The sequence below is a fragment of the Mesoplodon bidens genome (genome assembly GCF_964165515.1).
Source record: "Mesoplodon bidens genome assembly, chromosome: 12".
Taxonomy (NCBI): Eukaryota; Metazoa; Chordata; class Mammalia; order Artiodactyla; family Ziphiidae; genus Mesoplodon; species Mesoplodon bidens.
Window position 1 is genome coordinate 85,452,091 of NC_138168.1, and position 27,370 is coordinate 85,479,460.

Below are 27,370 nucleotides of genomic sequence, written 5' to 3' on the forward strand. Positions count from 1 at the left end.
AGCAGGCCCCCCCCAGCACTGTCACGGCCAAAACACCCGCACACATTCCCAGGGCCTCCGAGACCACTGAAGAGAAACGAGACCCGCCGTTAAATCACAATTTAAGAAGGAACACCCTTTCCTCTAAGGAACTCCTCTCCTCACTGGCGGGGCACGTTTAATATGGTCATAAGTTCTGGTGAGAAGTTACTGTATACTTTGCTGCCGGTCCTTTTTAAAAAAGCCGCGAAAGGATGGTGAGTGTCCCCTGGCCACCATCATCCCTAATCTGTCCCTTTGCTCACACGCAGAGGAAGAGCCAGTGGGCGGCGCAGACTCGTGCTCACAGTCCAGGCTCCAGTGGCAGAAAGTGCTCTCCAGCCCCAACCTGTGGACAGACATGACCCTCACCCTGCACTGACCGGAGGCTCCGGGCGCAGCAGGGTTGCAGGTGCCGGGGCCTGATGGTCGGCTGCGGGGCTGGGCGTGCGGGCACGGGGGTGGGGGGCGGCAAAGGGCCCTGGGGAGTGTGAGCTCTCCCCGTCTACAGCCGTCCTGCCGCTGAGACGTTCTTCCACATTCCTCTGTGTGTATTTAGACGGAACCATTATCGATGTTACGTTAGTTAGGTCTCAGGTTGGTTATCTGTGCTTTGAGAGATGTGGAAAATTTCAATAAATGTCCAACAGTTACCCGGGTCTCCCTGTGCTTACCAAATAGTGAAAATTATGGCCTTGTTATGTGCGTTTCAAAGGGAAAAGAAGAACGTGGTGGGTAGTCAGTTCCTACCATTCTGCCGTGGAAAACCGTTTCTGGAGGTCAGCCGTCCCCACGGGGTGCTGAGGGATGCCCATTTCCAGTAGGTCAGCCGAGGGCTGCCCAGCCCCACACAGCGCGGCTGCCAGGCTGCACGGGCGCTGAGTCCGAGAAGGGCTGCTCCCGCAGCACCTGCCCAGAGACACCTGCCGCCGCATCCCGCAGGCCTTTGGGTTCATCCTCACAGGACATCTGAAAGGAAAAGGACCAAGCAGAGCGTGCAGAGGCAGGATGCGAGTGAGCAGAAGTGGCGCCGAGTGAGTGCGGACACCTGCCGCCTGTTCAAGGACGTGGTCGGGAGGGGAAGGAGGTCGGAGCAGGTTCTGCTGGTGGAGGGACTGAGATGGTGACCGGGTCAGAAGAGCCTCACGGCTGGAGTCTGAATTATCAGAACAGCCTGTGAGTCCTTTTCCAAACAAGCAGCTCTGATAGAAAATTCAAATTGCGCATAGTCAATTATACACACAAGGAAAGCTTAAAAGTAAAAAGCCATTTTCCCAGATGAGATTACAACAGTTAATCAGCTTCATTACTGCCCTCAGGTCACATCAGATTAAGTGCTATGGTTTACATGGTTTTTAATATGTAATTTTTATTATTCTTTAAAAGGTAACAAAATATACAGAATGAAACTTTCCCTTTTTTAGACTAATGTTACAAACCCATCTCATCACTTACATATAAATACTGTACTCTACAGCTGATCATTATTTAGGTGTATAAGTCCAACAACGTAGCCCTCTAACTGTTAAGCAAAAAAAGAAAAAAATAATTATCCAAGAATAGTCTCCTGCATTGCTTATCCTGAGCGATCGACTGAGCACAGGATTTCAACTGAATGAAGGCCTGGAGGAAGCAAATCGTGTGTGTAAGTGTGTGTGTGAGAGTGCTTCAGACTTTTCAAACATTTCACCCTTCAAAAACCAAGATACAAAGATGCATCCTTCATAGAAATCAAGAAATCAATTTCAGCTAATTTCAAATAGAAAAAAGTATGGCACAGAATATAAGCCACGATGTGGTTTTAATTATATGGAATCTCGTATCACACATGCCAGCACGGAGTTAGTTATTCAGACATTACAGGCATCTTAACTGATTCAGTCCTGCTCCAAGCATAGAACAGGAAGTGATTCAATAATAATAATAAAAATAAAAATCAGGCCTGTTTGGCACTATGATACAGTTGGGAAAAATAAACTCCCAGCCCTAGAACATTCCCACTGAAATAACTACTCTCTTTTTAAAGGGCCTGGAGGACGATGAGGGCTGTAGGTTTCAAGAACGATCAATACAAGTTACGCATTAGAGTCGGCCAGCGGCCCTCGCTCCGCCGAGCCCGGGGGGCGGCGCCCTTCACATGGCCTCGAACTCGTCGATGCGCTGCTTGGTGTTGCCCTGGCGGATCTGACGCAGCGTCTTGTACTTGTCCCGGCCTTGCCTCATGTTCTCGTTGTGGATGATGTCGTTGTGGGTCCGCTTGTTCTCGTCTCTGGCCTGGGACAGCTCGCTGGTCAGGGTCTGCAACGCGAAGCAGCCTCGGTCAGCTGGAAGCCCCACAGAGAGCCCGCCCCTCCCGGGGGAAACGGGGCCCGGCCCGCATCCCGCTCACCCTCAGCTGCTGCTGCACGCGCTCATTCTTCTCGGCCTCGGTGATGCGCTTCTCCTCGTTGCGGTCGTCCAGGATGCCCTCGCTGGACAGCTCGGCGCTGTAGCCCGTGTACTCCGTGCCCTCCTCCTGCGGGTTCTCCTGGACGTGGTAGTTAACGGGCTCGTACACTGGGGGCGGAGGCGGCGGGGGCGTGGTCATCACCAGGTGCAGCTCCTCCTTGGTCTTTACCAGGTCATCCTGGGCTTCTTTGGCCTTTGAAGGCAGATTAATGGACAGCTGAGAACCTTTCACGGGGAACCTCGTGTTTGGACCATTTTCTTAAGAGCCGCCTTTGCTCTACAAGAAGGCCCACTGTCCGTGCTAAGAGAAGGAGGATTCCGCTCCCTCCCTGCCCCCACTCCCTACTCCTGGGGGCTGGAGATGCGCGTGGCCTGAAGCAGCGCAGAGCTGAGGGGCCAGGAATGTGGCTGACCAGGTGGCCCTGGTCTGTGCAGCCTCTTCCAGGTCTGGGGACCCGGATCCCCTGAGCAGGTATCAACTGTGCCCACGGCACCAAGAGAAACTGTCACGCCAGCTCTTGACATTTTTCTAAGTACTATAACTTCTTTATGTCTGTAGTCCTTGTATATGTTCACTGCGTATCCTTTTGGAGAAAAACATTGTTAAAGCAGCAACCCCTCCAGCCACTGACGAGCACCGGGCATGCTGGTGTTCGGTTTGCTCTTCCCCTGCGCGGCCGCTGCCATCAAGCCCCTCCCGGCCTGCCAGCCCCCGGCTCGAGCCCTTCCTACCCGCCACCCAGCAGTCCTTCCAGCAACTCCTGGGGGTCCGCACACTCAACCCCGCCCACCTCGTCACCATCCTGAGACGCGCGTAGCTTGCACCCGTTTTGTAACCAGTTCCTCTCATTTAACACTTTGTAAGGAGCCCTTTCTCCGAAAACCTAAGGACCGAAGTGTTCTGCGCACAGCTAGAGTTGGGGGATGGGGCGGGGGTGAAGACCCATGAGGGGGAGGTGCTTGCCGTCCCCAGAAGGGACCACCGCGGAGGGGGGGAAGCGTTGGAAGGAGCTGGGGAGGGGAGAGGAGCCCCATGGCCTGGCCGAGGTCTACACTCTGAACCCGACCCACAGCGCAGTCCCGGTACACAAGGGGGCTCCCGGATGGAGACGGGCGCCCCGACGCCGGAACCAACACGCTTCTCACTATGACAGCGAAAACTGACTAAACCCCTGGGGCTCCTTACAAGTCGGGTATTGCTCGTCCCGATGTGCAAGGAAACCGAGCCTCAGAGGCGAGGCCCCCGGCCCGGCAGAGCCTGGAGATCCCCAGGGTCCGGGTCTCCCCACGCGTGCGCCACGCGCGGGGACCGGCGCTGGGAGCGGCAGGAGGGCTCCGCGCAGGGACCCGAGGCTGCGGCTGGGGGCACCCGCGCAATCCCACACAGCTAGCTCCTGACGGGGGCGCCAGAGTGCCGTGAGCGAGCGGCTCTCGGTGCCCCTGCTGACCCACCCGCGTCCTCGCCCGCGCTCACCCGGAGCTGCCACTCCTCCACCTCGTCCTCCTTGCGCCGCCGCGCCTCCTCCAGGAGGGCGATCTTGGCCGTGTACTCAGCGAGCTCCGTGGCCTGTGAAAGGAGCCGGAGCCCAGGTGATTTCCGGGACGCTTTCGGCAGGTGCCACTCGCGAACGGGGGGTCACGTATTTTGGTACACGGCGCCGCGTGCCCGTCCAGCAGTGTCCACCCGCTGCCCGAGGGCCAACCACCGCAGGGCCCCTCCCCACGGGCCACCCTACACCCTCAGGCAGGTCACCTTACAGCCCCGATACCAATTATTATAAGGCGGGTGTCAACTTTTTCAGTCCCCAGAGGCAGCCTCTCTGTAACTGAGCACCGCGGGGCCGCGCCCCCTACCAGCTGCTCCTGGCTCTTGATCTGATCCGCCGCCTGCCTCTCCAGCTCGTCCTTGGCGTGCAGCGCGGCCAGGCGCTCGGCCTCCAGGCGCTCGGACTCTTCCTGCGCCCGCTTCCTCTCCTCCTCCAGCTTCAGGGCTCGCTGGATCTGGTCCGAGAGCTCTAGACACAGCGCACAACCAGAGCCGCTCAAGGCTCCTGCCGGGGACCCTGCAGTCTTGCCCCGAATTCCCACCCAGAGGGGATCGGATGGGACACGAGCGTGAACACACCAACGCTGCAAAGCGGTGGACCGAGTTCCACGGTGCCGGGCCCTCTTCTCCCCAGGACACTGACGGGAACGCCCTCCCCCGGCCAGGCCCTGGCCGCACCCTCGTTGCGCTGCTCTCCCAGAAACGCGGCCTCTGCGCTGCTCGCCCGGGTGTCAGCTTATAGCGGGGGAGATGCAGCACCGCTCTGGTGACCGCAGGCCGAGCATTCTATCTCACGGAACCTTAACATCCTCGTCAGGAACGGGGGATAATTCAGCCCTCCCCTCACAGGACTGGGGGCAATTCAAAGGATTATTGTGCGTAAAGCATTCAGCACAGAACCCACACAGGTGTTAATACAGAATTATTTTCTAATCCAAACAACCGCTTTATCACGTCTCTTCTGCAAGTCTCTACTTTGGGTATGTGCTTAACTGGGGTGTGTATCCTCGGGACAGGGTTCCCTCCTGGTTGGTGTGTGCCGACCGTCGGCCCTGCCGTCCCAGCCCACCAGGCAGAGCGGTGTCTGGCGGGAGGCCGCGCCCACCTTTCTCGGCTTTCTTGGTCTTCTCCGCGTAGTCCTGGAGCCTGAGCATCAGCTCCTCCTTCTCACGCATCATCTGCTCTTTTTCTCTCTCCACGATTTCTCTCCTTTTCTTCTCGGTTTCCAACTGCTGCCTGTTTCCGGGAGGGGAAGCGGCGGCACAGGAGGCTCAGACTCCGCACAGCAGCCTGGTCATCCCAGCCCAGGCACGTGACGGGGCAGCTGCGTCTTGGTTACCGGCTGTCCCCAGCGCCTAGTCCAGGCCCCGGGCCCGTCCGTCCAGCAGAGGACACTGGTGACAGCACTGACCCCAGGTGCCCTGACTGCTCTCCACCTCAGGCTCGGGCTCTGCCCTGCAGACTGCGATCCACCAGCCCTTCTGCGGGGAGCAGCGCAGACACGGCTGCCTGTCCCCGCACCCGGGAAAACACACCCCGGCCGGCCCTCCTGCCCCCGCCCACCCCTGCTCACCGCTCCAGCTGCTTCTGGTGCTTCTCCTCCCGGGCCTGGGCCTTCATCTGCTGCACCTCGATGGTGTCGGGCTTCCTGCGGCGCATGTACAGCTCGTGGTTCCCCATGCACAGCTGCAGAATCCGCTTGTTAATTCGCAGGCGGGGGGCATAGAACACGAAGTCCTGCAGAAGAGAACAGGGCAGACTGCGACAAGGGGAACGCCTTCCTTTGGCTTTCTTCTTCCAAACCCGACTTCACCCACTTCTGGATACCTCTTCGAAAAGGACAAATGTTAGCAGAGAGTAGGGGCCAGAAAGGGGGTTCAAGGTAAAGCCACTGACCCCGAATGACAGAGAGATGTTCCTGGTGCTGCGGGGCGCACATTCTGCAGGACAAGCAGAGGGGGTGTGCGTGAACCCCAAGGCTGGACCACAAAGCTGCTCCGGGCCCAGCTCCCCCAGGCCTTCAGGCTAACATCCTCGCCTGGCCTCTCCAGCCCCACAGCCCTGTCCGTCCCCGATTCCTGCCCGCACAGCACAGCTCCTCTTACTTCACTGAGCTTCCGTCTCCTCCGCCTCAACCTTTCGCCTCCCACGTTGTTACCAGTGCACCGCTAGGGTCACCGGCGGAACTTCGATGCCAGCCCGTCAGCTCCAGGACCAGGTGCAAATGCCCCGGGCTGGCGCAAGTGAAGGCCTTCCGGCCCCGACCCACCCCTCGTTCACCTAAACTGCACTCTTTCACACCGTGAGCACGCCACGCCTGCACTCCTACTTGGCATGTCGTGTCCAATCCCACACACCCGAGGCCACAGCACTTCCACGAGATCTCTCCTCCTCCGTGGCTGTCACTCCTGTGCCCCCTGCACCTGATGGAGAGGTCAGCCACGGCGTTGCTGGTGCCTTACACCCCGCTGGCTTGTTCCGCTCTCTCCCCCACTAGACGGTCAGCTCCCTGGAGAGCTGGGCCACATTCATTCATCTCTGTGTTCCCAGGACCAGACCAATGTGCCCAGGGAACAACTATCTGCTGGTGCCTGACAGTTCACGCAGCACCGTTGCATCTGACCCCATGATACTGGGCAAGTGGCTCCATCACTCTGAGCCTCAGCATCTTCAGCTACACAATTAACGGTCTTGTTGTGAGGATTAAATCAGAAGACGTTCACAAGGACTTAGACAGGCGTCTGGCACAATGAAAGCTGGTACACAATACGCTCACTCAGACTTTGGGCTGCCTTACAAAACCGCTACTGGAAAGCCTTCTTTTTTTTTTTTTTTGCGGTACGTGGGCCTCACTGTTGTGGCCTCTCCCATTGCGGAGCACAGGCTCCGGACGCGCAGGCTCAGCGGCCATGGCTCACGGGCCCAGCCGCTCCGCGGCATGTGGGATCTTCCCGGACCGGGGCACGAACCCGTGTCCCCTGCATCGGCAGGTGGACTCTCAACCACTGCGCCACCAGGGAAGCCCTGGAAAGGCTTCTTAAAAACAAGAACAAAATCACAGCATCCAAGAGCTTCATGACTTGTGACTGCACGAGTCCGGGACACGGATGACACAGGGTCTTGTTTCCTAGCTCCTGATCACCCATGTAATTAACAGAGGCCACAGAGGGGCAGTATAGTTTAGAAACCCTCACTAAAAGCTATTGGAAAAGGCGCGTCTGCTTCCTCTTCCTGCTTTCCCTTCTCTTCTGAGGCACAGGGCCCTCAGCATCCAGATGCCGACCACTGCAACAGGGAGAGGGTGGCTGAGACCAAGAAGCAGTGCCGCACGTCCCAGAGCGACTTCCGAAACCTACAGGAACACGCCGGGCGAGCTGAGCAACAGGCCCAGGAAGGGCCCGCTTAGTGCCTCAGTCTGTACACCTGTCCAAAAATGCTAGGGAGAGAGTAATGTCAAGCCTGAGAGCCCACGGACCTCCTGGGGGTGGGGGGGCTCTCCTTGGGGTTTCACACACTTGTTATGAAGTCATCGGGTTTCCCAGGGAGGTGTCTGCGGAGCTGGGAGAAACGGGTATTTTTATTACCCACCTGTCTCTTATTACACAAAGAGAAAATAATCTCTTGTTACGGCTGCACAGCCATGCTACCCAAATGGGTCTTGACTGTGGTTCCTAAGTATTTGTAAAGAAACTCTAATTAGCACAAACTCCTCTTCAGAAAAATGTCACTTAAAAAATATCAAGGGTCAGAACTGCAGGTGACACTCCCCATAGCATCCGGTTGCCCGAAGACAGGGCCTGTGAACACCAGAGACAGTGAGAGCATCCATGGCGCCGCGGGAGGTGGAGGAATCCCTCGTGCCCCCTTTGAAGGAGGCCAGTTCCTGACTTCAAGTTAAAAACAAAAACTAGAAGCTTTTATTTAGAGATTTCTAAAGCCACGTCTCCAGCCCAGGCCTCCTGATGAGACCTGGGGCAGGCCGTCTTAACTGGCAGAGAACAATGTCCTAAAAACTGAAACCAGGCGTGAGGAAAGCGAACCCAAGTCCCCAAGGACACGGAGGAGGAAGGAGGGAAGCCCTGGCGAGCTGTCGGGTGAACACCGGAGCCTCTGGGCTGCCCTCTGCGCAGGCTGGGCAGGGCAGGGCCCGCTGCTGTCATGTGCAGGTCTCCATCCTTCCGCCTCTCCCGTGAGCGGGAACAAAAGGCCCATTCTAAAGGGGAGCCAGCTGTCTCGGCCCCTTGAGCCACCCAGGCAGGCACGGAACAGCACAAGAGTCAAAATCACGGCCCCGAACCGCGGCACCCGAGTGGCCGGGGGCGGAAGCTGCCTGGCTGAGGAGCAGGGCCTGCGCTCAGCCGGGGGCTTGCCCGGGGGACCGCCCTCCACGCAAGCTTGGGAATCCCTCCCCCGGTTTTGGTGACGCGACCTTTCGGGTCTCCTTTTCTGTCTTCTACGTAAAGGCGTGAACTTGGATATATGGTGTTCTACCACCCCAGGCACTAAGCCTGCCTGCGGCTACGCAGAGCAGTCCTGGGAGGTGTGCGGGCCCCAAGGGACCCGTCCCCCCAGCCAGCCCCCCATCATAAGGCACCCAAGCAGAGGACGCCTCCTCCGTGAGGCCCCCCCGACCCACCCACCTGAAGCCATCGCCCACCCCACCTCTCACCTGCGTCCCCTGACCTGTCACTCAGTACAGCTGCACTGTTAAATTCCCTGCCAGAAAGCACGTTACTTGTTTCGTCTGTCTTCACCCATCTCTTCACAGGCGTGTACACCTCATGGGGCAGGACCTGCCCTGTTCCGCCGTGCACACCATCCTAGTATCGCGCCTGACACGCGCGGCACGTGACCAGCAAATGTTTCTCTCTCCCCTTTTCCCCTTTCAAGTGATGGCTTCAAATAAAACCAGATTACAGCAAAAGTACACTCGGCTAATTCAACCAGATGTATCACAACTGCCTTTGCTTGGGAGCTTGTGATTATACAATATTCTTCAGCTTTTCGGAAGCTAAACTTAAACCAAATTTGAAGAAAACATACAACTTCATTCTTAAACAGTCTACCTAGAATTCCTGCTTGTCCCTTCTTAAGAAATGTTCTGAACCGTCAGAACAAACAGCTGCCTACACAGGATCGCGGGATCTTCTCGCTCTACCTGCCCCATCTCACTGCCCACGGGGCACTGGTAACGCTGTGACCCTCGGTTCACGGTGCTGCATGCTAATGTGACCTGTTACCATGGAGCTGGGAAGTCTGTATTAAACACTTGTTTAATTTAAAATAGCTGTGCAACTACCATGGAGCAGGAGTCAAGAGCCTGCGAACAGCAGGAACACGGAAAGTGTCTTTCAGTGAAGATAATACTTCTACACACAGCGTCCAGACCTCTGGTTTTCCCTTACTCGGGACTAACCCCTCATGGGAGGAGCAGCTGGACAGCAATGCCACACGCTGTCCCCTGAGCGTTAACCGTCACCACGCGGTGCCCAAGCCCTGGAGGGCTCCCAGACATGCCTCTCTGAGCCGAACGCTGTAACTAAGGAACCAAATTACATGAGACACCAAGTTCTTTCCGAACTATAATTCTGGTAAAATTCACAACAGGCTCCAAGAAGGATAAGAGAATTTCTTCAAGTGGCAGTTTTTTAAAGAACAGATTTCCAATTGGAAAACAAATTCCTGGGCTTCCCTGGTGGCGCAGTGGTTAAGAATTCGCCTGCCAATGCAGGGGACACGGGTTCAATCCCTGGTCCGGGAAGATCCCACATGCTGCGGAGCAACTAAGCCCGTGCGCCACAACTACTGAGCCTGCGCTCTAGAGCCCGCGAGCCGTAACTACTGAGCCCACGTGCCACAACTACTGAAGCCCGCGTGCCTAGAGCCCGTGCTCCACAAGAGAAGCCACCGCAGTGAGAAGCCCGCGCACCGCAACAAAGCGCAGCCCCCGCTCGCCGCAACTAGAGGAAGCCTGTGTGCAGCAACGAAGACCCAACGCAGCCAAGTAAAATAAAAAAAATTCCTCCATGTCTTTTCAAAAAATAAAACAAAAAAACCCCAAACTCCTCACCCATTCCACCACTCTACAGTATGTATGTATTGTCTTAATCTTTTGAGCAAACTCAGCTGAAAGTTTACATAATTTTCACGATGTACCGGTCTTTACAGCTATTAGCTAACAATCATATTCTTCAAATTCTAGGACGTGACGGTCCTTTTCTAGCTAAGTCCTCCCAGGATGACTGCCCAACAGGCTCTTCTTTGTGAGGGGCCACTTCCCACATCAGCACTGATGTGAGGGTGCCAGCGTGAAGCCCACCTGCGGGGCACAGGGCAGTTAGAGAAAAACAAGGCGCAGTCTGTACCAGGACGAGGGGGGGATGTAGGGGCCAGCAAGTCTGACGTATCCTAACGTGGGTAAGTTGCAAGGACAGCTCACCAGGTCAAAGCCCGGCCCCAAGGCTTAACCATCACAGTGCATGCTCCAGGGGGTGCCAGGGCAATGCTGCCGTGAGCACCCCACCCCAGGCCCACTGCCTGGAGGCAGGCTGGTTTTCCACACGAATATGAACATTTCACAAGCCCAGAAATGCAACACTTTGCGAAATGCCTATTATGTAGCAAAGGTCGATGACTCAGAACTGCCCTTTTCTCCGTGAGGAATGAAGACCATCTGGAAACTTGGACGACAAGTCAGCTGGCTTCTGACGCACCGCCGGGTTCCACCATAGCTCCTACTGCAGTGCCCAGCGGCAGGGCCCAAGGGGCCCTTAACCCTCCATGTAACCTACTGGGACTTCTTCCCTCCCACACACAGGTAATTCTGAGTATCACCGGCTCCTTGTCACACAGAGAAATCTGACCTTTATCTTGGAAACGTATTTGGCCGCAGAATGAAAAACAGTAACCTGTAACTGTTATGAACTTACAGGAGCCTTCTTGTCGATGGGCTTAATGACAAACTTTTTGTCATTGAAAGAGATGTTCCTGATTTCACTCCACGGGAAGCCAATCTTTGGGGTCAACCTAAGGTTAAAAGGAAAAGGTGGGATAGTTAGATGTGTACTTGGATTGGCTAAGAAAGGTTTGTAAATCTATTCTTAATTTCTTTTAGTTTAATTTAAAAAAGTACAAAGCTAGCCCAAGAATCATATTATGTAGTGTACATCATAACTGAATCGTTGCTACCTGTGCTAGGTTAGCTGACAGGTGGGTGTCAGTGAGGGTCAAGCTCTAGGAAGCCTGGATATGCTCCCATTGACATTCATCTTTCTCAGTTACTACGTCCAGTCACCCCGGCTTGTAATCTTGAGGTCAACTTTGATTCCTAACCAGGCACATCCTTTTACATCCTTTCATCCTTTGTCTGAAGTATCTCTCATGACCATCTTCTGCAATTCATTCCCACATCACCACCCTAATCCCACCTCTCACATGCCAGCAGCCTAACCAACCAAGCTCCTTGTTGCCAGAACCCTACTTCCAGTCTGCTTGTCTGATTAATGTCCCTTTTGGTCAATCCATTCCCCTCCTGAAAAATGTCAACACTGCCGCCCCAATACCCCGCCCCCAGTTTCTACAGGATGAAATCCACAGTCCTTAACTTCGCATCCAAGAGCCTTCTAACCGAGACCCAGATGCCTGGTTCAGCCCACCCTTCAACACCGGGGTCACTGCCGCCCCTCATATGGAAGGGGCTCCCTCCTCCCTCCCCCACCACTCCCAGACCTGCACCATCAGGCCAGCTCGCTCTCCCTTTCAGCAGCCTTTCCCCCTCTCAACGTGCAGTCCCTTATGCCACACAAACTATTCGTGTGTTATTAAATTACTGCATTGTTATTTAGCTCTTTGAAAACCAGGCAGGTAAGAAGGCTGATGGCAAAGATCACACCTTATGTTTCCTATACATGAGCAGCTATTCACTAATGGCAAAGGAAAGGGCTGGGTATGGTTCAAGTCCAAGGTCTCCTTACTGTATTGTTGTCTGTCTCTCCCTTCAGAAAACTGTTAGCATTTGCTTAATATATTAGGTGCTCTAATGTTGGGTGCATGCATATTCACAATCGTTGTATCTTCTTGATGAGCTGAGGGCTTGGTGTATGGATTCTGCCCCTCTAGTTCTCACCTGAGTGATGCATGTCCTCCTGGCTGGTCAGACACCTTCCCGTGTCATCCTCCAAGAGAGCACTCATGTCACACACCCTAACAAATCCTGCTTAATCCCCACTAGTCCACTACTGGCTGAAACTCCGGATTTTTAATTAGCATTTCTGGGAAAGCTTATGGTATGACTTCAAGACCACATTGCTCTACCTACCTCATAATTTCCACCCTATTCTTCATCTCCTCCACCCTATTCTTTCAACACATTTACCACTGATACCATTCCAGAAGTAATGACAGATCCTCAAGCAACCTTTCAAAGATGCTGCCATGAAAAACGGTCCTTGCCCATGAGCCATGAAAACTTCCAATTTAGAAAAGAGCAGGAGTGGGGAGGACTCTACTGCCTACCAACATGTTTAAATAAAAACTGATGGGCAATGTAGGTCCTGTTATGACAACACAAGCCAGGTCAAGGCAGTGGGCGTGGCCTCTGAAGGCCGGGAGTGGGCACCTAAGCCCGACAGACTTCTGGGACCCAATAGTCAGGGCACTGGCCAGGCTGTGGTTTTAAGTGTCAAACCTTTTTGATGTACATCCTTTTTTTAGTTTTCTCCTACAGGATCACCAATGCCCGTTGAAATACATCTGGTTAACATGCTTCACCGCACTCAAAAAAGCATGCAGGGAGTTTGTTATTTTATCTCCCACTGTATATGGGAGACACACACACACACACACACACACATATCGTCTAAAGAAGTAATTTTGTATATAGGTCTCTGAGCACTGGAAAGGAACTCAGGATGTCACCTGGTCCTGCCATGGACGTAACCTCTATCCTTACATGGAAAGGCCATAAAAGAGAGACATCAGGTAGGCACTTGTTGCTTCTGAACACTTTCCTCCAAAACACAAGGCCCACGTGCTGGGAAGAGCAGAAGGGCCAGGAACCAGCAGTGCTGCCCAGGTCTCAGCCATGCAGTCGGCACTGCGGGCCAGACTTCCAACGCAAGGGTCTGTTCTCTGTCTCCTAGTTTTATACGAGTCTCTCAAAGTGGTTTCTAACCCAGAAAACTTGGACCTTCAGGCTAGACAGACATCTTTCTCTCAAGGGTTGGGCATCCTGTCACCACGGCTTCCATCTTCTTCTTTCTGCTGTACCTGCAAAGTTTGTCTTTTTAAGACTCTGAAACGTCGTATAACAATTTATAGCCTCCATAAGCATGACTGCAGTATCAAAAGATGACGACTAAACATGAAAATTATGACTCACCCCTAAGTTAAAGAACCTCCTTTTATTCTTGACCACAATTGGAAAATTAAAGTCTACAAGGATTTCTTTCTTTTTTTTTTTTTTTTTGAGTTCACTTAGAGGACACAAACAGAGAAGGACCCACAGAGCAGATCTCTAAAGGATTTATAAGTCACAATTTTTTTTAAAAGTGTAATTCTCGAAAGATAGGGGACCAGAGCTCTTTGGAGAAACAGCTGATTCCAGGGCTGGAGCAGGGTCTGGAGCATCTGGAGGTATCAGTATGTAAGAAGTGCCTTGAAAATAATGGGGTCAGGAGGGCCCAGGAGCCAACTCAAAGGGGCTCTGAAAAGCAAATCTCAAACGATTTTAGCTACAAAATAACAGTATAGATTATGGCCCACAGAAGAAAACACATATTAACATAAGTAACTAAACAATAAATGGAGAAGGGAAATTGGTTCCTTACAGAATTCCATTAATATGTGTAAATGGAATGATTTCTTTTAAAAAAAACCCACCATTTCTCAAATACTACAATAACTGTTTCATGCAAGTCTCATCAATGGATGTAGAACTAATAGATGAAAGTTTAAGAAACAGGATATTCGCATAGTTTCAAAGACTCTCCCCTAAATACACTTGTCAATTACGAAGGGGAGGTGAGTAACTTTGCAGAGAAGCCTGGCCAACGCCACCTTGACCCGAGATCAAAGTCAACACCAGAAGCAGGATATTCCGACACCACACGCTGCGTGCAAGCCTGCAACAGCACTTCTGCCGGATTCGTGCCCAAAGCACAAACATCACATCTTACCGTGGGAAGGTATGAGACAGATCCAGGGTGAGGGGCTTTCTAAAGAGTCAATGGTCAGTGTTCTGCACAAGTGTCAAGGCTGTGCTAGACAGACAGACAGACTTTGGGACTGTCCCAGATGGGAAGAGACTGGGGAGTGTGACAACTAAATGTAGGTGGGATTCCAGGCAGATCCTGGGGCAGGAAAGGGACATTGGTGGACAACTGATAAGATGGGAACACAGTCCACAGACCGTTAACGGCATCACGTATCAAGGTGACCGTCCTGACTCTGCTACCTGGACTGTGTTTATGTTACGGTGTTGACATCTGGGGAAGCTGCTGAAGGGCACGTGGGAATTCTTTGTACCTACTATTTTTGGAACCTTTTTAAAGTCTGAAATGATTTCAAAACGAAAAAACAAAATGGTTAAAACATTCACATTCAAAACGTGCGGCAGAGAGCGAGGACGATGTTCCACCTCTCGATAGGAGTCAGGATTTCACAGGCGTGTGTCTGACTAACATCAGCAAAGGAACATTCAGAATTGTGCACTTTGTTGTAATTAAATTTTACATCAAAAGAAAATCAAAACATACTGACCTCTAACGAACAGTATGCATTTTGGGGGAAGTATACCGATGCCTGCAATTTACTCTGTAACATGGTGGTGGGGCCAGCGGGGCGGAGGGCCATGAAATGAGGACAGGGAGGGGCGTGACAAGGCCCGCGGCGACATGCTAACGGGAGGCTCGTGGCTGCGGGCACGTGGGCTTCACTGTGAAATGCTTTTCATTTTGCAGTGTTTTGAAAGTTTTCACTGGAAGAATTTAGAAAGGTCTGGGGTGGGAGGATGGGCTGCAGATCACGGCGTGCCTCACGGAGGGGGAGAAGAGAGAAGAGCTGCCAGGCGCCCCTCCCACCCGGAGGCAGATAACGGAGATAACCAACAGCGGCTGAAGCTCTTCCCACACTTCCACATGGAAGGAAAGGCGCTTAGGCGGGGGCCTGGGCCTCCGCTCCCGCTCTCGGGCGGGGCCCACCCTCTGCAGGGCAGGCCCGTCAGAAAACTGTCCCCACGGCCGCCCTCCCTGCCCCCCGCCCAGCCACACTGAGAAGCCACCATGGCTTCTCCTCAGGCCCTCCCCGCACGTGTCCAGCCTCTCTCTCGGCCAGTCTGAGCTGGGCTTCTAAACGTCCCCCTAGAGGTGGTCTAGCCGGAGTCCTCGCGGCGGCAAACTTCTGTAAGAAACTAAGGTATTCAAAAATTCTGTCTGTTCCGTGTTCAAGTTAGGGTACCAAAGACAGAAAGGAGAGGATGGTCTGACAGCTGCGATCGGACGTATTTGTTAAAACAAAGCACACACAGACCCAGAGAATCGCTTTTTGCTCTCCTCTGTGATACAGGTAAGCCACTGACGGTAAGGCACGAAGATGTAACCTCCCCCCCGCGCCCGCCAAAGAAATCTGCCTGTGAGCATAATTTTAGAAACTGGAAAAAAATAATGTACTTAAATGGCTGAAACATCATTTCTAGTGCCAATAAAATAGAAATGTAAATCAGAATACATGATTTACAACCCTGGGTAAGGAATGTAAGGGAAAAGACACTTGGCCTTCACTTCGTCCCCTCGTGGTCTACAGCCCTTTCCCAGCATCCTCCCTGCTGGAGCCCTGGGCCCACGGCACGTTCAGAAACTCCTGAGGACAGGAGGACTAGGGGAGGGACAAAGCCGGGGGAGAAGGGTGCTTTCAAAGCACTGAAGAATCTGGGGCAGGACCAGGCTCCTCTAGTTTTTGTTCTGGCCTGAGGATGCCGGGCAGGGCTATAACACAGCGAATCTCAACTTCTCTGTCCCACGCTGACACCAGCGTGCAGGGAAGCCGCCTGATCCCTCCCTCTCGATGTTCTCTCCTCTTCGGATCTAAGGGTTTACAGAAAGGAGGACCAATGCTTCCCGTCCTACATGTCCCCACTTGACTGTTACACATACAATGAAAAAGGGACCCCAAGAGGCTTTTTTCTTTGGGGAGAAGACCCTTTGAGAGAGGTTGCCCGTTTCGCAGCTAAGCTGGGGGATGGGAGGAGAGCGGAGGCAGGACTGAAAGAGCCAAGCTGCTCAGATTTCCACTCGGAGGAAACGGGCATCCGCGTGGGCGAGGGTAGTCACAAGCTGACAGCAGCAAGTCCCTGCCTCTGGCTCTATCTGGCAGCTTGAAAAACCTGTTCGGACAGCCCTGGCCTTGGCTATGTTACAAGATCTGCTCATTCAGGAAGGCGGTTTCCCGTGTATATTCCCACGAGGCCGCGGTGCTCCCTGCTGACCAGCTACCGCCCTCCAGCTCAGGGGCCTCCACAAGGACGAGGGCTGGTTTCCCGAGTCCCTGACTTATGCAGACTGTTTCTGCCTGTCCCCAGCACTGGATCTAGCACACCGGGGAAGGAGCAAACCAAGAGTCCCCAGTAACTCACTTCGGGGTCCTCAGGCGAACCCCTGCGATCCTCTGCTAAGCACGCCATGTCCTAAGTGTAACTGGATTCGTCCGACTGGCACCGCGCCTCCCAGCGGAGACGCTCTCCTCCACCCACCCTGGGCACGCGGTGGAGGGGCTGCAACGCCAGGCACCGGTCCCCACCCCAGGGGAAATGGGTCTGGACTGTGGGTCCTGGCCAGAGCGCCTGTGGCCGGGATTATGGTGGACTCTGTATAGGTTATCATGTGTCAGAAGCGGTGCTGCTCCCCTCATGAATGTCGGGGTAGGGGTGGGAACCTGGGGCCTGGGGGAGCCGAGAGCAGGTGAGACAGGTGAGCTGCCACTCCAAGCGCAAGGAACAGGGAACCGCCGCGGAGAACTTGTCCTCACCGAAACAGAATGAGTTGTGTGTGTGTGTGTCTAGCCCCTTGGCAGGAAAAAGGCATCTGCGCAGAACTGGTAACCACAGGAATGGGCAAAGGGAGTCGGGGGAGGCCAGCCTGCCTGCAATGAACTGCAGCAGGGCCCACTCCACAAACTAACACACTGAGGCAATCGGGTACCTCCTGCAGGTTCAGAGCATTTAGCTAGACTGTCCGTACAGAAAGGCTACTGTGCGCAGAATCTCAAGGTCTCTGATAGCACCATAAATATTCTGGGTCGGATCAGCACAAACAAGCCGCCCAGCACTGCCTGGCTGGTGGCTGTGGGCGTGCTGGTACCTACAGGCAGCGGGGGCGGCCTCAGAGGAAGGGGCGGGAGATGGCTTCCTGCAGCTCTTGTTCGGCCTTCTTTCACAAGCTCCAAAATCCTGAGGTCACAGACCGGTGTGGTCCCCCTGCTGGGCCCCACGGCACGTGCTACATGTGCTAATGAACAGGCTAAGAGAGACATAACGCACACCTCTGAACCAACCTCCGCCATGGCTACTTCACAGTCACAAAGCTCTTAAGCGTCAGACGCTGGGCCAGTAAGTTGCTAGATAAATACTCTGAAAGGAACCCATATACACATTTGCCATTTTCTCCATGGTTTCCAGGCCTGATACCCCACCAACTAAAGAAAATATAAAGTTCAACTCACTTATCATCTTTCTCATAAATATTTAGTCCAAGGGCATCAACTCCAAGCCAAAGGTCTGTTCCTTTCTTATTTTTTATCTCAAAATAGTTGATCCCATACATTTCCAGGTCCTGGGCAATCTTCAGATACTCCAACATAGCACTGTCTCTAGGTGGGGAGAACAAACATGGGCATCGTCGTTAGCGTGCGCCCCGCGCTCGACAGTTACACCGCCACCAGGATCTGAAACGTAGTGCGGTCACGGAGGACGGGCTGACAGCCAGGGGTCTCCGTCGCTGTCCCTCTGCTGGCCTGTGCCCCAAGTGGGCGCCCAGCCATCCCGGACACTGACCACGGGCGTACGTCACGCGTCAGGAAAGAACCGAACTGGCTCGGGCTGCCCACTCTGGACACAGAGGGCTTCCCTTGGAAATTCTCTCTCTCTCTCTCTCTGGCCCACACGGTGCTTCAGGAAGCCCACCGTCTGCCTCACTTGCGGCCACTGCTTGGGCTTTGAGTTATTTCCCTCCACAGAAGATGCTCGGGTCAGGCAGGAAATTCTAAGGACACAAAGTCTCTGAGGCCCAAACTGCAAACGAACTTCTGAGGATGGGACATCATGCTGAGAGCTGCTGCCAGTGCCCGAGAGGAGGATTCCAGGACAGAGCATCTGGTCGCTTCGTTCTCACCAGCCACATGTCCCACTCCGATCCTCTCCACGCCTCGCTGGTGCTTCTTTATTAGCAAGTGTTTCTCACCTGGGAACTTTTTTTTTTACATTTACAACCTTTTGAAGGCAACCACCTTATGGACAATGAACGAATCAGCACCTCTGTGACAGGGAAAAGAAAATGCCTGGTGGGCTGCGAGCAATGCTCCGGCCCCCTTGACTAAAATGAAGAGTTTCAGACACAAGCTTTTCTTTCCTCTGAAACAAGGCGGGGAGAAGGCTTGAGGGACTGAAGGTGTACACTAAACCGCTCCTGGCCCTGGTGGCGGTGGGGAGGAACACCTGGCTTCGTTTAGGAAGAAACCTCACCGGCAGCTCCTTCCCTTCCCTGCCCTTCTAGGCACGGCTCCGAGCAAGTCACCCAAAGGACCCGAGTCCCCTGCAAAGAAGACCGGCTCCCAGCCCAGCACTCACTTGAGCATCCCGCGGTGCTCGGCGTGCCACACCTGGATCCGGTCCTCCCACTGGTCCCTGGTGAGCTTGTGCTGGTCCATGACTCTGGATTGCAAAGGAAGAGGGCACAGAGCCGTCAGCCCAAAGGGCTGGGAGAGGCGAGCGACCGGCCACTGAGCACCCTCACACAAACCTTGACTTTTCTCTCAAATAAAACCATCTACTTCCTAAGATGCGGCATTTCTATTTATGACAATTAACAGCCTGGACGATTTAGAACTTGGAATGAGACAAACCCAGTCTTGCTAGAAACACTTTTAAAAGGTGTTTTATTTTAAGTGGCCTCTCCTTCCAAAACAGGTAATTTATGTGACCGCCAGTCAATAAAAAGATTGAACAGGGGCCGGTTTACCAGACACCAGGGAGAGCTAAGAAGGTTCCGCTCCGGCACCTGCGGCCCCTGTGAGGAGGGCCCCCTCCCCCGCTGAGCCCCTCCGTCGCAGAAGCCACTCCAGGGTCCACCGAGGGGTGACAGGGCCTGCGGAAGGCCGGCCCGTGACTGCAGACAGAGCCCCCGGCTGCAGGAACACTCGCCCTCCACAAAGCCCTTCTGCCTCCCGACCCTCCTGGCACGACGCTCGCACGCGGGCCCGGCCCCCGCCGGCTCACCTTTGGGGGATCAGCCGCTCGGAGCTGAGGTACCCGGACTTGTGCAGCTCCTTGCTGTAGTCCCCGAACTTGGCCTGCACAGCGTAGGAGCCCAGGAGCACCGCCGTCTCGGGCGGGCAGTAAATCTCATCGCTGAGAATCCCCTCCTTCACTTGCAGGAAGAAAAGCTTCTGGGTGATGTCCTGGATGAGCTCCTCGGACACGTCTTCGGGGTAGAACTTGGCCCGGAACTTGAACTGCAGAGGGTTCTCCTTTCTGACCTCCTGGGCAGACACCTGGGCGGCAGAGGCCAAACCCTCACTGCAAGTTCGAAAGACAAAGACCTGCCTTCCCAACACAGGTTTTAACCACTGACTCAAAAGCGTCCTTCAGGACAGTTTTCAGAAGATAATGTTTATTCTGAAAGTCACCTTTTTAGCATGGAAGACATAAGGCCAGTGAGAGTCCTGTTACACCTTCACACTAGCCCCAGCCCCAGCCTTGGTTTTCTGGGGGCGATGCTAACAACTCCGGGGGACTGCCTGAGTGACCCGCGAATCTGGCCTCTGTCCACATGGCCAGGCCAGCCCTGGACCATGAACTCACTCTCAGTAATTCCTCACGCTCCCCCCACCCCCTTCCATGCCTCCAATCACCCTCCTGACGGGTCCAGTAATATGGGAGGAAAGCAGGAGTTGGAGAAAAGAGAGAAACTGTCTGGAGAAAACGCATTTAGCTTACTGCTTTTCTTTGTAATTGTTAATGGAATTATCCAGTCTTTGGAGTTGAAACTCTTATCACAGGTTCAAACAGAGCAATAACAGATTCTTACAAAACAGTGGATGATTCATGGTTTATAAGATTAACAATCTCATTGAAAAAAAAAAAGCTAAGGTCAACTAAAAGCTGAGCAATTAAGCATCATACACTCCAATAAGGGAGCAGTAAGGAGAAATACCGGGATCTAATTTCCAGCAACTATCCCCATTTACTGGAAACCTACAACCTCTCTGTCTTTAAAAACTTTGACACAAATAGAAAGGAACAGAAAACAAAAGACAGAGTTTCAATGTCAACAAAGTAGACCAAACCCAATTAATAGCCTGTAAATAGTTAACATGACTTACCTTTTTATCAAGTTTCAACCAGGTAGGAAATCCTTTATTATCCACATACTGGAGGCCAAAGTACCACACTTCCCGAAGGCCGATGGTCTTAACCACCTGTGTGAAAGAGACGGGGCGGGGCCGAAACAGTCAGGAGGAACTCTCTGGATGGCAGTGGCCCTGGGCCGCCACCATCACATGGTGCAGCAGAGCTGCCAGGAGAGCCAGGTGCCAGCCAGCTTAGACACTATGGGCAGGCCTCCGCTACACTGTCTGTTACTAACAGACATGAACCATTTACTTCCTTTTTTTTGGCCGCACTGTGCAGCTTGTGGGATCTTAGTTCCCTGACCAGGGATCGAACCCAGGCCCCTGCAGTGAGAGCACCAAGTCCTAACCACTGGACCGCCAGGGAAGTCCCTGAACCATTTACTTTTCATATAAATTTGAGCAGATTTCGGGTTAACTTTAAATCTTATGAAATGTCACCCCTACTCCTCTGTCTTCCATTATGTGTTTCTGAGTAAAGACAGCTGGGCGGGCCACAGGGAATGGGCCAGGTACACCCACCGGTGAAAGTGTGTGTGTGTCACAGGTGTGACTGCACCTGTCGGGGAGCCCACATGAAAAAGGGGCTGAACGACACCAACGCGCGGCAGAGCCTCCCCTGGCCGCCCGTCTCTGCCCCTCAGCAGCCGGCCAGGCCCCTGCTCAGCGGGATCCGGGAAACGGCGGTCCCGGAACGGTATAGAAGGCAGCGGGCAACAAGCTTCCAGGGAAGAGGGGGCGTGCGCAGCTTCGCACATGCCACGGGGCGACGAGCCCTCTTTCAACCTCCAGAAACGTGAAATTCTGATACAGGAAGGTAGAATTCAGCCCTAGGCCACAGTGAGTTTCACAGTTTTAAAATCGTCTCCAGTACTAGGACAAAAGTCTCCTGTGGTCCATTACACGGACAGCCCCACGATGGTTACTCTTGTGTCTTGAAGTCAAAAAGCAACTTGCCGTGGACACTTGTTGAATACTGTCAGCACTGTGCCGCATAGTTTTAAATTCCATGACATATAATGTTAAGCCTTTAAAAAAGAGGTTACTATTCTTCAAATATATGGCTTCTATCATATTTAAAGGGAAAGAGGGCTGTACACACTAGAAATGAAAATCAGGTATCTGGAGCACTTATTGACAATAAAATCTGAAACACCAAACAAAGTCTGCCTTGAGCCTGTTTCTGCATCGGCCTCGGCTGCGGGGCCAGATGCCTGCGGGAGCTCCCGAGTCTCCGAGTCTCCGTTTACGACACGCCAGGGAACGACCTGCTCATCCACTCGCTTCACTCACCCAAAAAAAGAGGCGGCACTAGACCCGAGACTCCTCATCACGAAGCGACAGGAGGGCGGTTTTGACTCTTACCAGCGCTCCCCCCGCAAGTCTGGTGAAGCCCCAGGTCTGCTTTTTGTGGTAGCCAAGTATAGAGGAAGCTGACTGAAAGACCAGGTTTTCTAGACCCAATCCTGCTAGTTTCCTAAACCTCCATCTCAACATTTGGATACGTAACCTGCCTCGCCCTCCTCTGCGGGCCGTCCAAAGCCGCACGAGAAAGCCCCACGTAAAGAAGCCATTCTATACCTCTCCTTCCACTCCATCCACCCAACTGCAGCCTTAGCCTGGGTCTGACCGGCGTGAAACCATTTCCTGTCCACTTGACGTCCCTGCCCCGTGCCTGTCAGACCCTCGCTGATCTTCAGACTCCTCTTCTGCATCTGCTCCGATGTGGCCACTCCCCCTTCACGGAGCCGACCAGACTCTGGAGCCATGGTCCTGACCCGGGTCCCTCACTCTCTCTGTGGAAGCCCGTCCCTGGGTTCCCTGATCTGCCACCCATCTTTACGTATGACTCTTCCGTCTACTTCCAGGACAACTGTCCTCAGCGTGTTTCAAAGCCCTACTTCTCTCCCTACGGCTCCCCCAAAACAACACAACAGAAGTAAACAACCTTCCTTTCTGCAGTCCATTCTAAAAACTGACCTGTCAGTCCTCTCTGCGAGGGAAACCCAGCATTCCTAGAAAAACACAATCACTGCTCTCTCCAATGTCCCTACCTTAGCCTAAAGCTGATACACAGCACGCAAGCCAAATCTGAACGGGTGTGGGGTCCATTCCTTTACCTATGCCTCTGTAGTGTTTTTTTTTATTTTTATTTATTTATTTATTTATTTATTTATTTATTTATTTAAATTTTTGGCTGCGTTGGGTCTTCGTTGCTGCACACGGGCTTACTCTAGGTGCGGCGAGCGGGGGCTACTCTTCATGGTGGTGCACGGGCTTCTCACTGTGGTGGCTTCTCTTGCTGTGGAGCACGGGCTCTAGGCGCGCGGACTTCAGTACTTGTGGCACTCGGGCGCCATAGTTGTGGCTCGCGGGCTCTAGAGCACAGGCTCAGTAGTTGTGGCACGTGGGCTCAGTAGTTGCGGCTTGCGGGCTCTAGAGCACAGGCTCAGTAGTTGTGGCGCACGGGCTTAGCTGCTCTGTGGCATGTGGGATCTTCCCTGACCAGGGCTTGAACTTGTGTCCCCTGCATTGGCAGGTGGATTCTTAACCACTGTGCCACCAGGTTCAAGCGACAGCTGGAAAATACTACTGATACTTTCTGGTGATGAAAACAGTGAGCAGAGAGTCACGTGGCAGGAACTCCTTTCTCAGCACGTCGGCAGCTGCAGTAGTGGGAAAGCACCATGGCCCCACCAGGAACCTGCCCGGCCTCCACGGCCACCACTGTCTCTGTGAGGGCCTCCGTCACCTCGGAGCCCTGGACTAGAATCTAGTCACAGACGAAGCAACAGCACTGGGGCTGGGGGACAGTTAACTGCTGAGGAGACTCAAGTGACAGAGGGGGTGGGAGGGAAACAGACAGACTAACTACCTTCCAAGTCTCCTCCAACCGATGCCAGTGAAGGACCACATTTTAGTGACGGGCAGCTGGGCTCATGAATGAGCTTCCGAGACCTAGAAGCGCATCAGATGGAGCAGCAGAGAAAGGACGCAGAGCCCCGTGCAGCCCGCAGCCCTTCCTGGATGTTCGTTCAGGAGGAGACAGGCCCGGCGTGGCGGAGGGGAAGAGAGGCGCCCGGCCCGCCTGTGCCGACGGGCCTGAGCATCCCCGCCTCACGGACCACGTCAGAGGGATAAACGAGTGGGTCTTCAAAGAGCGAGGTGCAACTGGGGTCAAGGCTGTGGAGACGGCCTTTCCTGCCAGGGCTCTGTGTCCACAGTTCTAACACAGGCCGGGTCATGTCCCGCTGACCCACGAGCGGCTCCACGGGTCCGCTCCAGCCTCAAGTCCTCAGATTACACAGTATTTCACAATAGGAATACACAATACTGAAAAAAGTTCCAACACTAACTCTGGTGACTGAGGACGCGCTAGCTGCAGGCAGAGCTGCCCCGAACCCCCGGCTTCCTCCCCGTCCCTGCTCTCACCACTGCCCCATATGGTGCGCAGGATTTCCTTTCAGAAGAAAACCCTTAGGTTTCCACCCCAAGTCCAGCCCCACCCCAGGCAGTAAATGTCTTTATCGTTATCGGGTGAGGCACGGCCAGGGAATGGCCTCAAAATAACAACACAGGGAGAGCGGAGGCTGCATTCGAACCCTGCCCTGGAGGTGTGAGCACCCAGGCCCTGCTCACTGGCTTGGGGAAATTCACCTGCTGGGTGCTGACTTTGGGGATGAAAGGGAGATCCCATCAGGCCCAGGGTGAGTCACCTATAGTTTCTACATTTGCCAGGACTCCGCTCCACTTTCCAGTTTGGTGCTGGGATGCAGAGCATGGCTTGGCCCACCGGCGGGGCCTCTCAGGAAGGCCGCTAACGGTGCAGGGGGCTGTGAACGCACACCCTGCCCCGGAGCCCTACGGGGTCCTCAGTCCCAGAGCAGAATTCACAAAGCCCAGCAAGGTAGCTCTCGTTCTGTCTAAAGCTTGGAACCGTTTCGTGGAAGAGTTATCACGGCCCTCACGGTGGTGCACCGCGCTTATTAAAACTCCGCGTCACCTTCAGCTTTCACGAAGAGAGGGGCAGGAGCGCGGCTGGGCTGTTACCTGGCTGGAGGGAAGGTGTGTGCTGAGCTCCGAGGGGCTCAGGACACTGCGGCTGCAGGGAGGGCTGGGGAGAGGCCGCCTGGCCCCACACTGTCCTCCACTGCACCCCGGCCGCGAACCAGATGGCAGGAAACGGCCAGGGGGACCGTGGAGACCCCAGCGGGAGGGGTGGCAGCCAGAGCTCTCGGGTGAGGCTCTGGCTCGTGAAGACTGCACGGCGCCCCTTCTCCTCGGGACTGCGAACAGGGGCCACCCCGGGGAGAGTGTTTACGACAGCTGGATCCCGCTGGCAGGAGGGAAACAAATGGTCTACTCCACAGCGAGAAGCTAGCGGCCAGCCAAGGTAATAAATGTGCTCGGCAAACAAAGTGATTCCGATGCCGCCAACACGTTCGTCTACCTGGGAACCCTCCCTCTTAAGTTCACAGAAGCCAACCTGATCGAAAAGCTGTTTTCCTGTTGTATTTGGCTGGATGGCAAACTCCAGCTCCGCATCCATGGTGGTAACTCGGACATTGATCTAGAAAACAGAATGGAATACATTACACTTACCCGGGTGTTTTTAATAATCTCCGAGTGTCCCACCTGAACTCAGCGGTCCTGAGCAACGTGGTGAGAGTATGTCCCTCCTCCGCACCCATTCTCATACCTGTCACCACACACAGACACACACACACCAAGCCACACACCTCCAACCCCAAAACACACACCACACCCCCACCCAGCTCTGTGCCTATGCATGCAGTTTGGATTCAAATGTGTGCCCTTGTGGCTTTAATAAAGCACATTCACGCTTAGGTCTAAGCTGTTTTTCTACAAAATACTTCGATAACTGTCAACATATTTTCCATACACCATCTCACATTGTGACCCTACGACAGCTAAGTGAAGCCGCCTCTGGGCGTCCACACCAAGTCGGTAAGTGAAACGAGAGGACAGAGGAGGGTCTGTGCACAAGAACACCGCCAGCAGCTTTAGAAACCACCTCGACAGTGGAGAGGGAAATGGCTAAACGATCACAGACACATCGGAGAGGATAGGATACTCTGTAGTAATTAGAAAAGGTAAGTGTGAAGACATTGGAAACATGGAAGCATTACTAGGATGGTAAGGTCACAAGGCGGTAGTGACGGGAAGGCCTAAAAAAACGTCTCTAATGGTGCCATATTGGTGGTTTAAAGAAATTTATTTCAAGGTCATTTTCCAATTTATCACCTGAAAAAACCCAGAATTGGCTAGCATATGAAAAACATGCAAATCTAGCTACTTTATATCACGGTCCCAAAGGAAAACAACACAGCAACTATAATGCTTAACATTAAGAAATGCTTGCTTCTCACCATTTTTCATGTGAAATATATAAATAGCTGGAGAGACATATATTCCAAATTCTTCCTAACACAGACAGAAATGTAACGAGGACAGTGACTGGCTGTATTTATTATTTTTTAAAATATTTATTTATTTTATTTAATTTTTGGCTCCGTCGGGTCTTAGCTGCGGCACGCAGGATCTTCCTTGCAGCATGCAGGATCTTTTGTTGCAGTGTGCGGGCTTCTCTCTCTAGTTGCGGCTCGTGTGCTCAGTAGTTGCGGTGCATGGGCTTAGTTGCCCTGCAGCATGTGGGATCTTAGTTCCCCAACCAGGGACTGAACCCATGTCCCCTACATTGGAAGGCAGATTCTTAACCACTGGACCACCAGGGAAGTCCCCTAAATGTATTATTTAGCTTCCTGATATAAGAACTAAAAAGTGCTGAGTTCCAAATGTGTGTCATGCCTTGGCTGGATACTTAGACTCTAAGTTGAACAAAAATTAGTCTTTACAAATCATTTTTCCCCTAACGCTCAAAACTGTGATGATTGAGAGATACTTTTACATACATACAGCCTGTCTTAAAGGTTCTCTGACTGATATAACATACAGAGAAGTCAGGCATAATTTTCCAGATTTTAATACACGTTTCCTCTCCAATCACAAGTCTACAAATTAAAGAACTGAAGTTTACTGAGAAGACTAGGCACATTTTAGATTCTTCAAGTTTATTTAAATATAAAAACCTAAGTTTCTTCCTTCTCCTGCCAGCAATAATTTAAAGAAATCACAAAATGGCTGTTACAAAGCAAGTCTCTCTCTCTCAATTATGGTTCCAAGGGCACATAAGAGAGAAGTGAAAAGCAGCCCCAAAGTCAAATATTCTGTAACAAACGCAGCTCCAAATTAAATTACACTCATAAGCCCACAATGAATGTCACACTTGAAACTGACGTGGAGGGATGCGGGGCTGACGAATGCCGGGCCTCAGATACGCTTTTCTTTCTCTGTTACCTACTGATTCAGAAACTGAACCACCAAACAATGTGTACTGAATGCCACTACCCTGGTTAAGATGCATATAAGAGACCAGAGGTTCATGCGTAGGAGATTTCAGACTCTAACTCCTACATCTCGATCACCTCTAAATTTGAGGACCAAGAAAAAAAGGTCACCTCCGGAAACCAATGCTAATAATTAACATAAAAAAGTGATCATCACACTATTTTTAACCATTTTGCAAACTTTAACAGGAATTTAGAAAAAAAACTATTTTAAGGTTCTGAGCTGGTTCATATTTGACTCAAAGTTCACACAACTCTTTGAAAAAGCAAAGAACCTGCAAAATGAATACTTTTACTGAGATTAGATGTAACA

General features: G+C 53.0%; 2 protein-coding genes across 5 annotated transcripts in view; one reads left to right on the forward strand and one right to left on the reverse strand.

Moving 5' to 3' along the window:
- The window catches only part of SYTL3 (synaptotagmin like 3), a 90,640-nt gene extending 89,408 nt beyond the window's left edge, over positions 1-1,232 (forward strand). For all 3 annotated transcript variants that reach the window (XM_081250708.1, XM_081250710.1, XM_081250709.1), the window contains exon 16: positions 291-1,232. In XM_081250708.1, coding sequence (XP_081106834.1) covers positions 291-400 — 110 coding nt within the window. In that variant the 3' untranslated portion in view covers positions 401-1,232. The remainder of the gene's footprint in view (positions 1-290) is intronic.
- A 135-nt stretch (positions 1,233-1,367) lies between these two features.
- The window catches only part of EZR (ezrin), a 49,234-nt gene continuing 23,231 nt past the window's right edge, over positions 1,368-27,370 (reverse strand). For both annotated transcript variants that reach the window (XM_081250711.1, XM_081250712.1), the window contains exons 3-14: positions 25,116-25,199; positions 20,603-20,698; positions 19,497-19,771; positions 18,849-18,932; positions 17,726-17,872; positions 10,942-11,038; positions 5,586-5,749; positions 5,118-5,248; positions 4,321-4,481; positions 3,941-4,033; positions 2,408-2,659; positions 1,368-2,316 (exon numbers count right to left, since the gene is read on the reverse strand). In XM_081250711.1, coding sequence (XP_081106837.1) covers positions 2,152-2,316; positions 2,408-2,659; positions 3,941-4,033; positions 4,321-4,481; positions 5,118-5,248; positions 5,586-5,749; positions 10,942-11,038; positions 17,726-17,872; positions 18,849-18,932; positions 19,497-19,771; positions 20,603-20,698; positions 25,116-25,199 — 1,749 coding nt within the window. In that variant the 3' untranslated portion in view covers positions 1,368-2,151. The remainder of the gene's footprint in view (positions 2,317-2,407; positions 2,660-3,940; positions 4,034-4,320; positions 4,482-5,117; positions 5,249-5,585; positions 5,750-10,941; positions 11,039-17,725; positions 17,873-18,848; positions 18,933-19,496; positions 19,772-20,602; positions 20,699-25,115; positions 25,200-27,370) is intronic.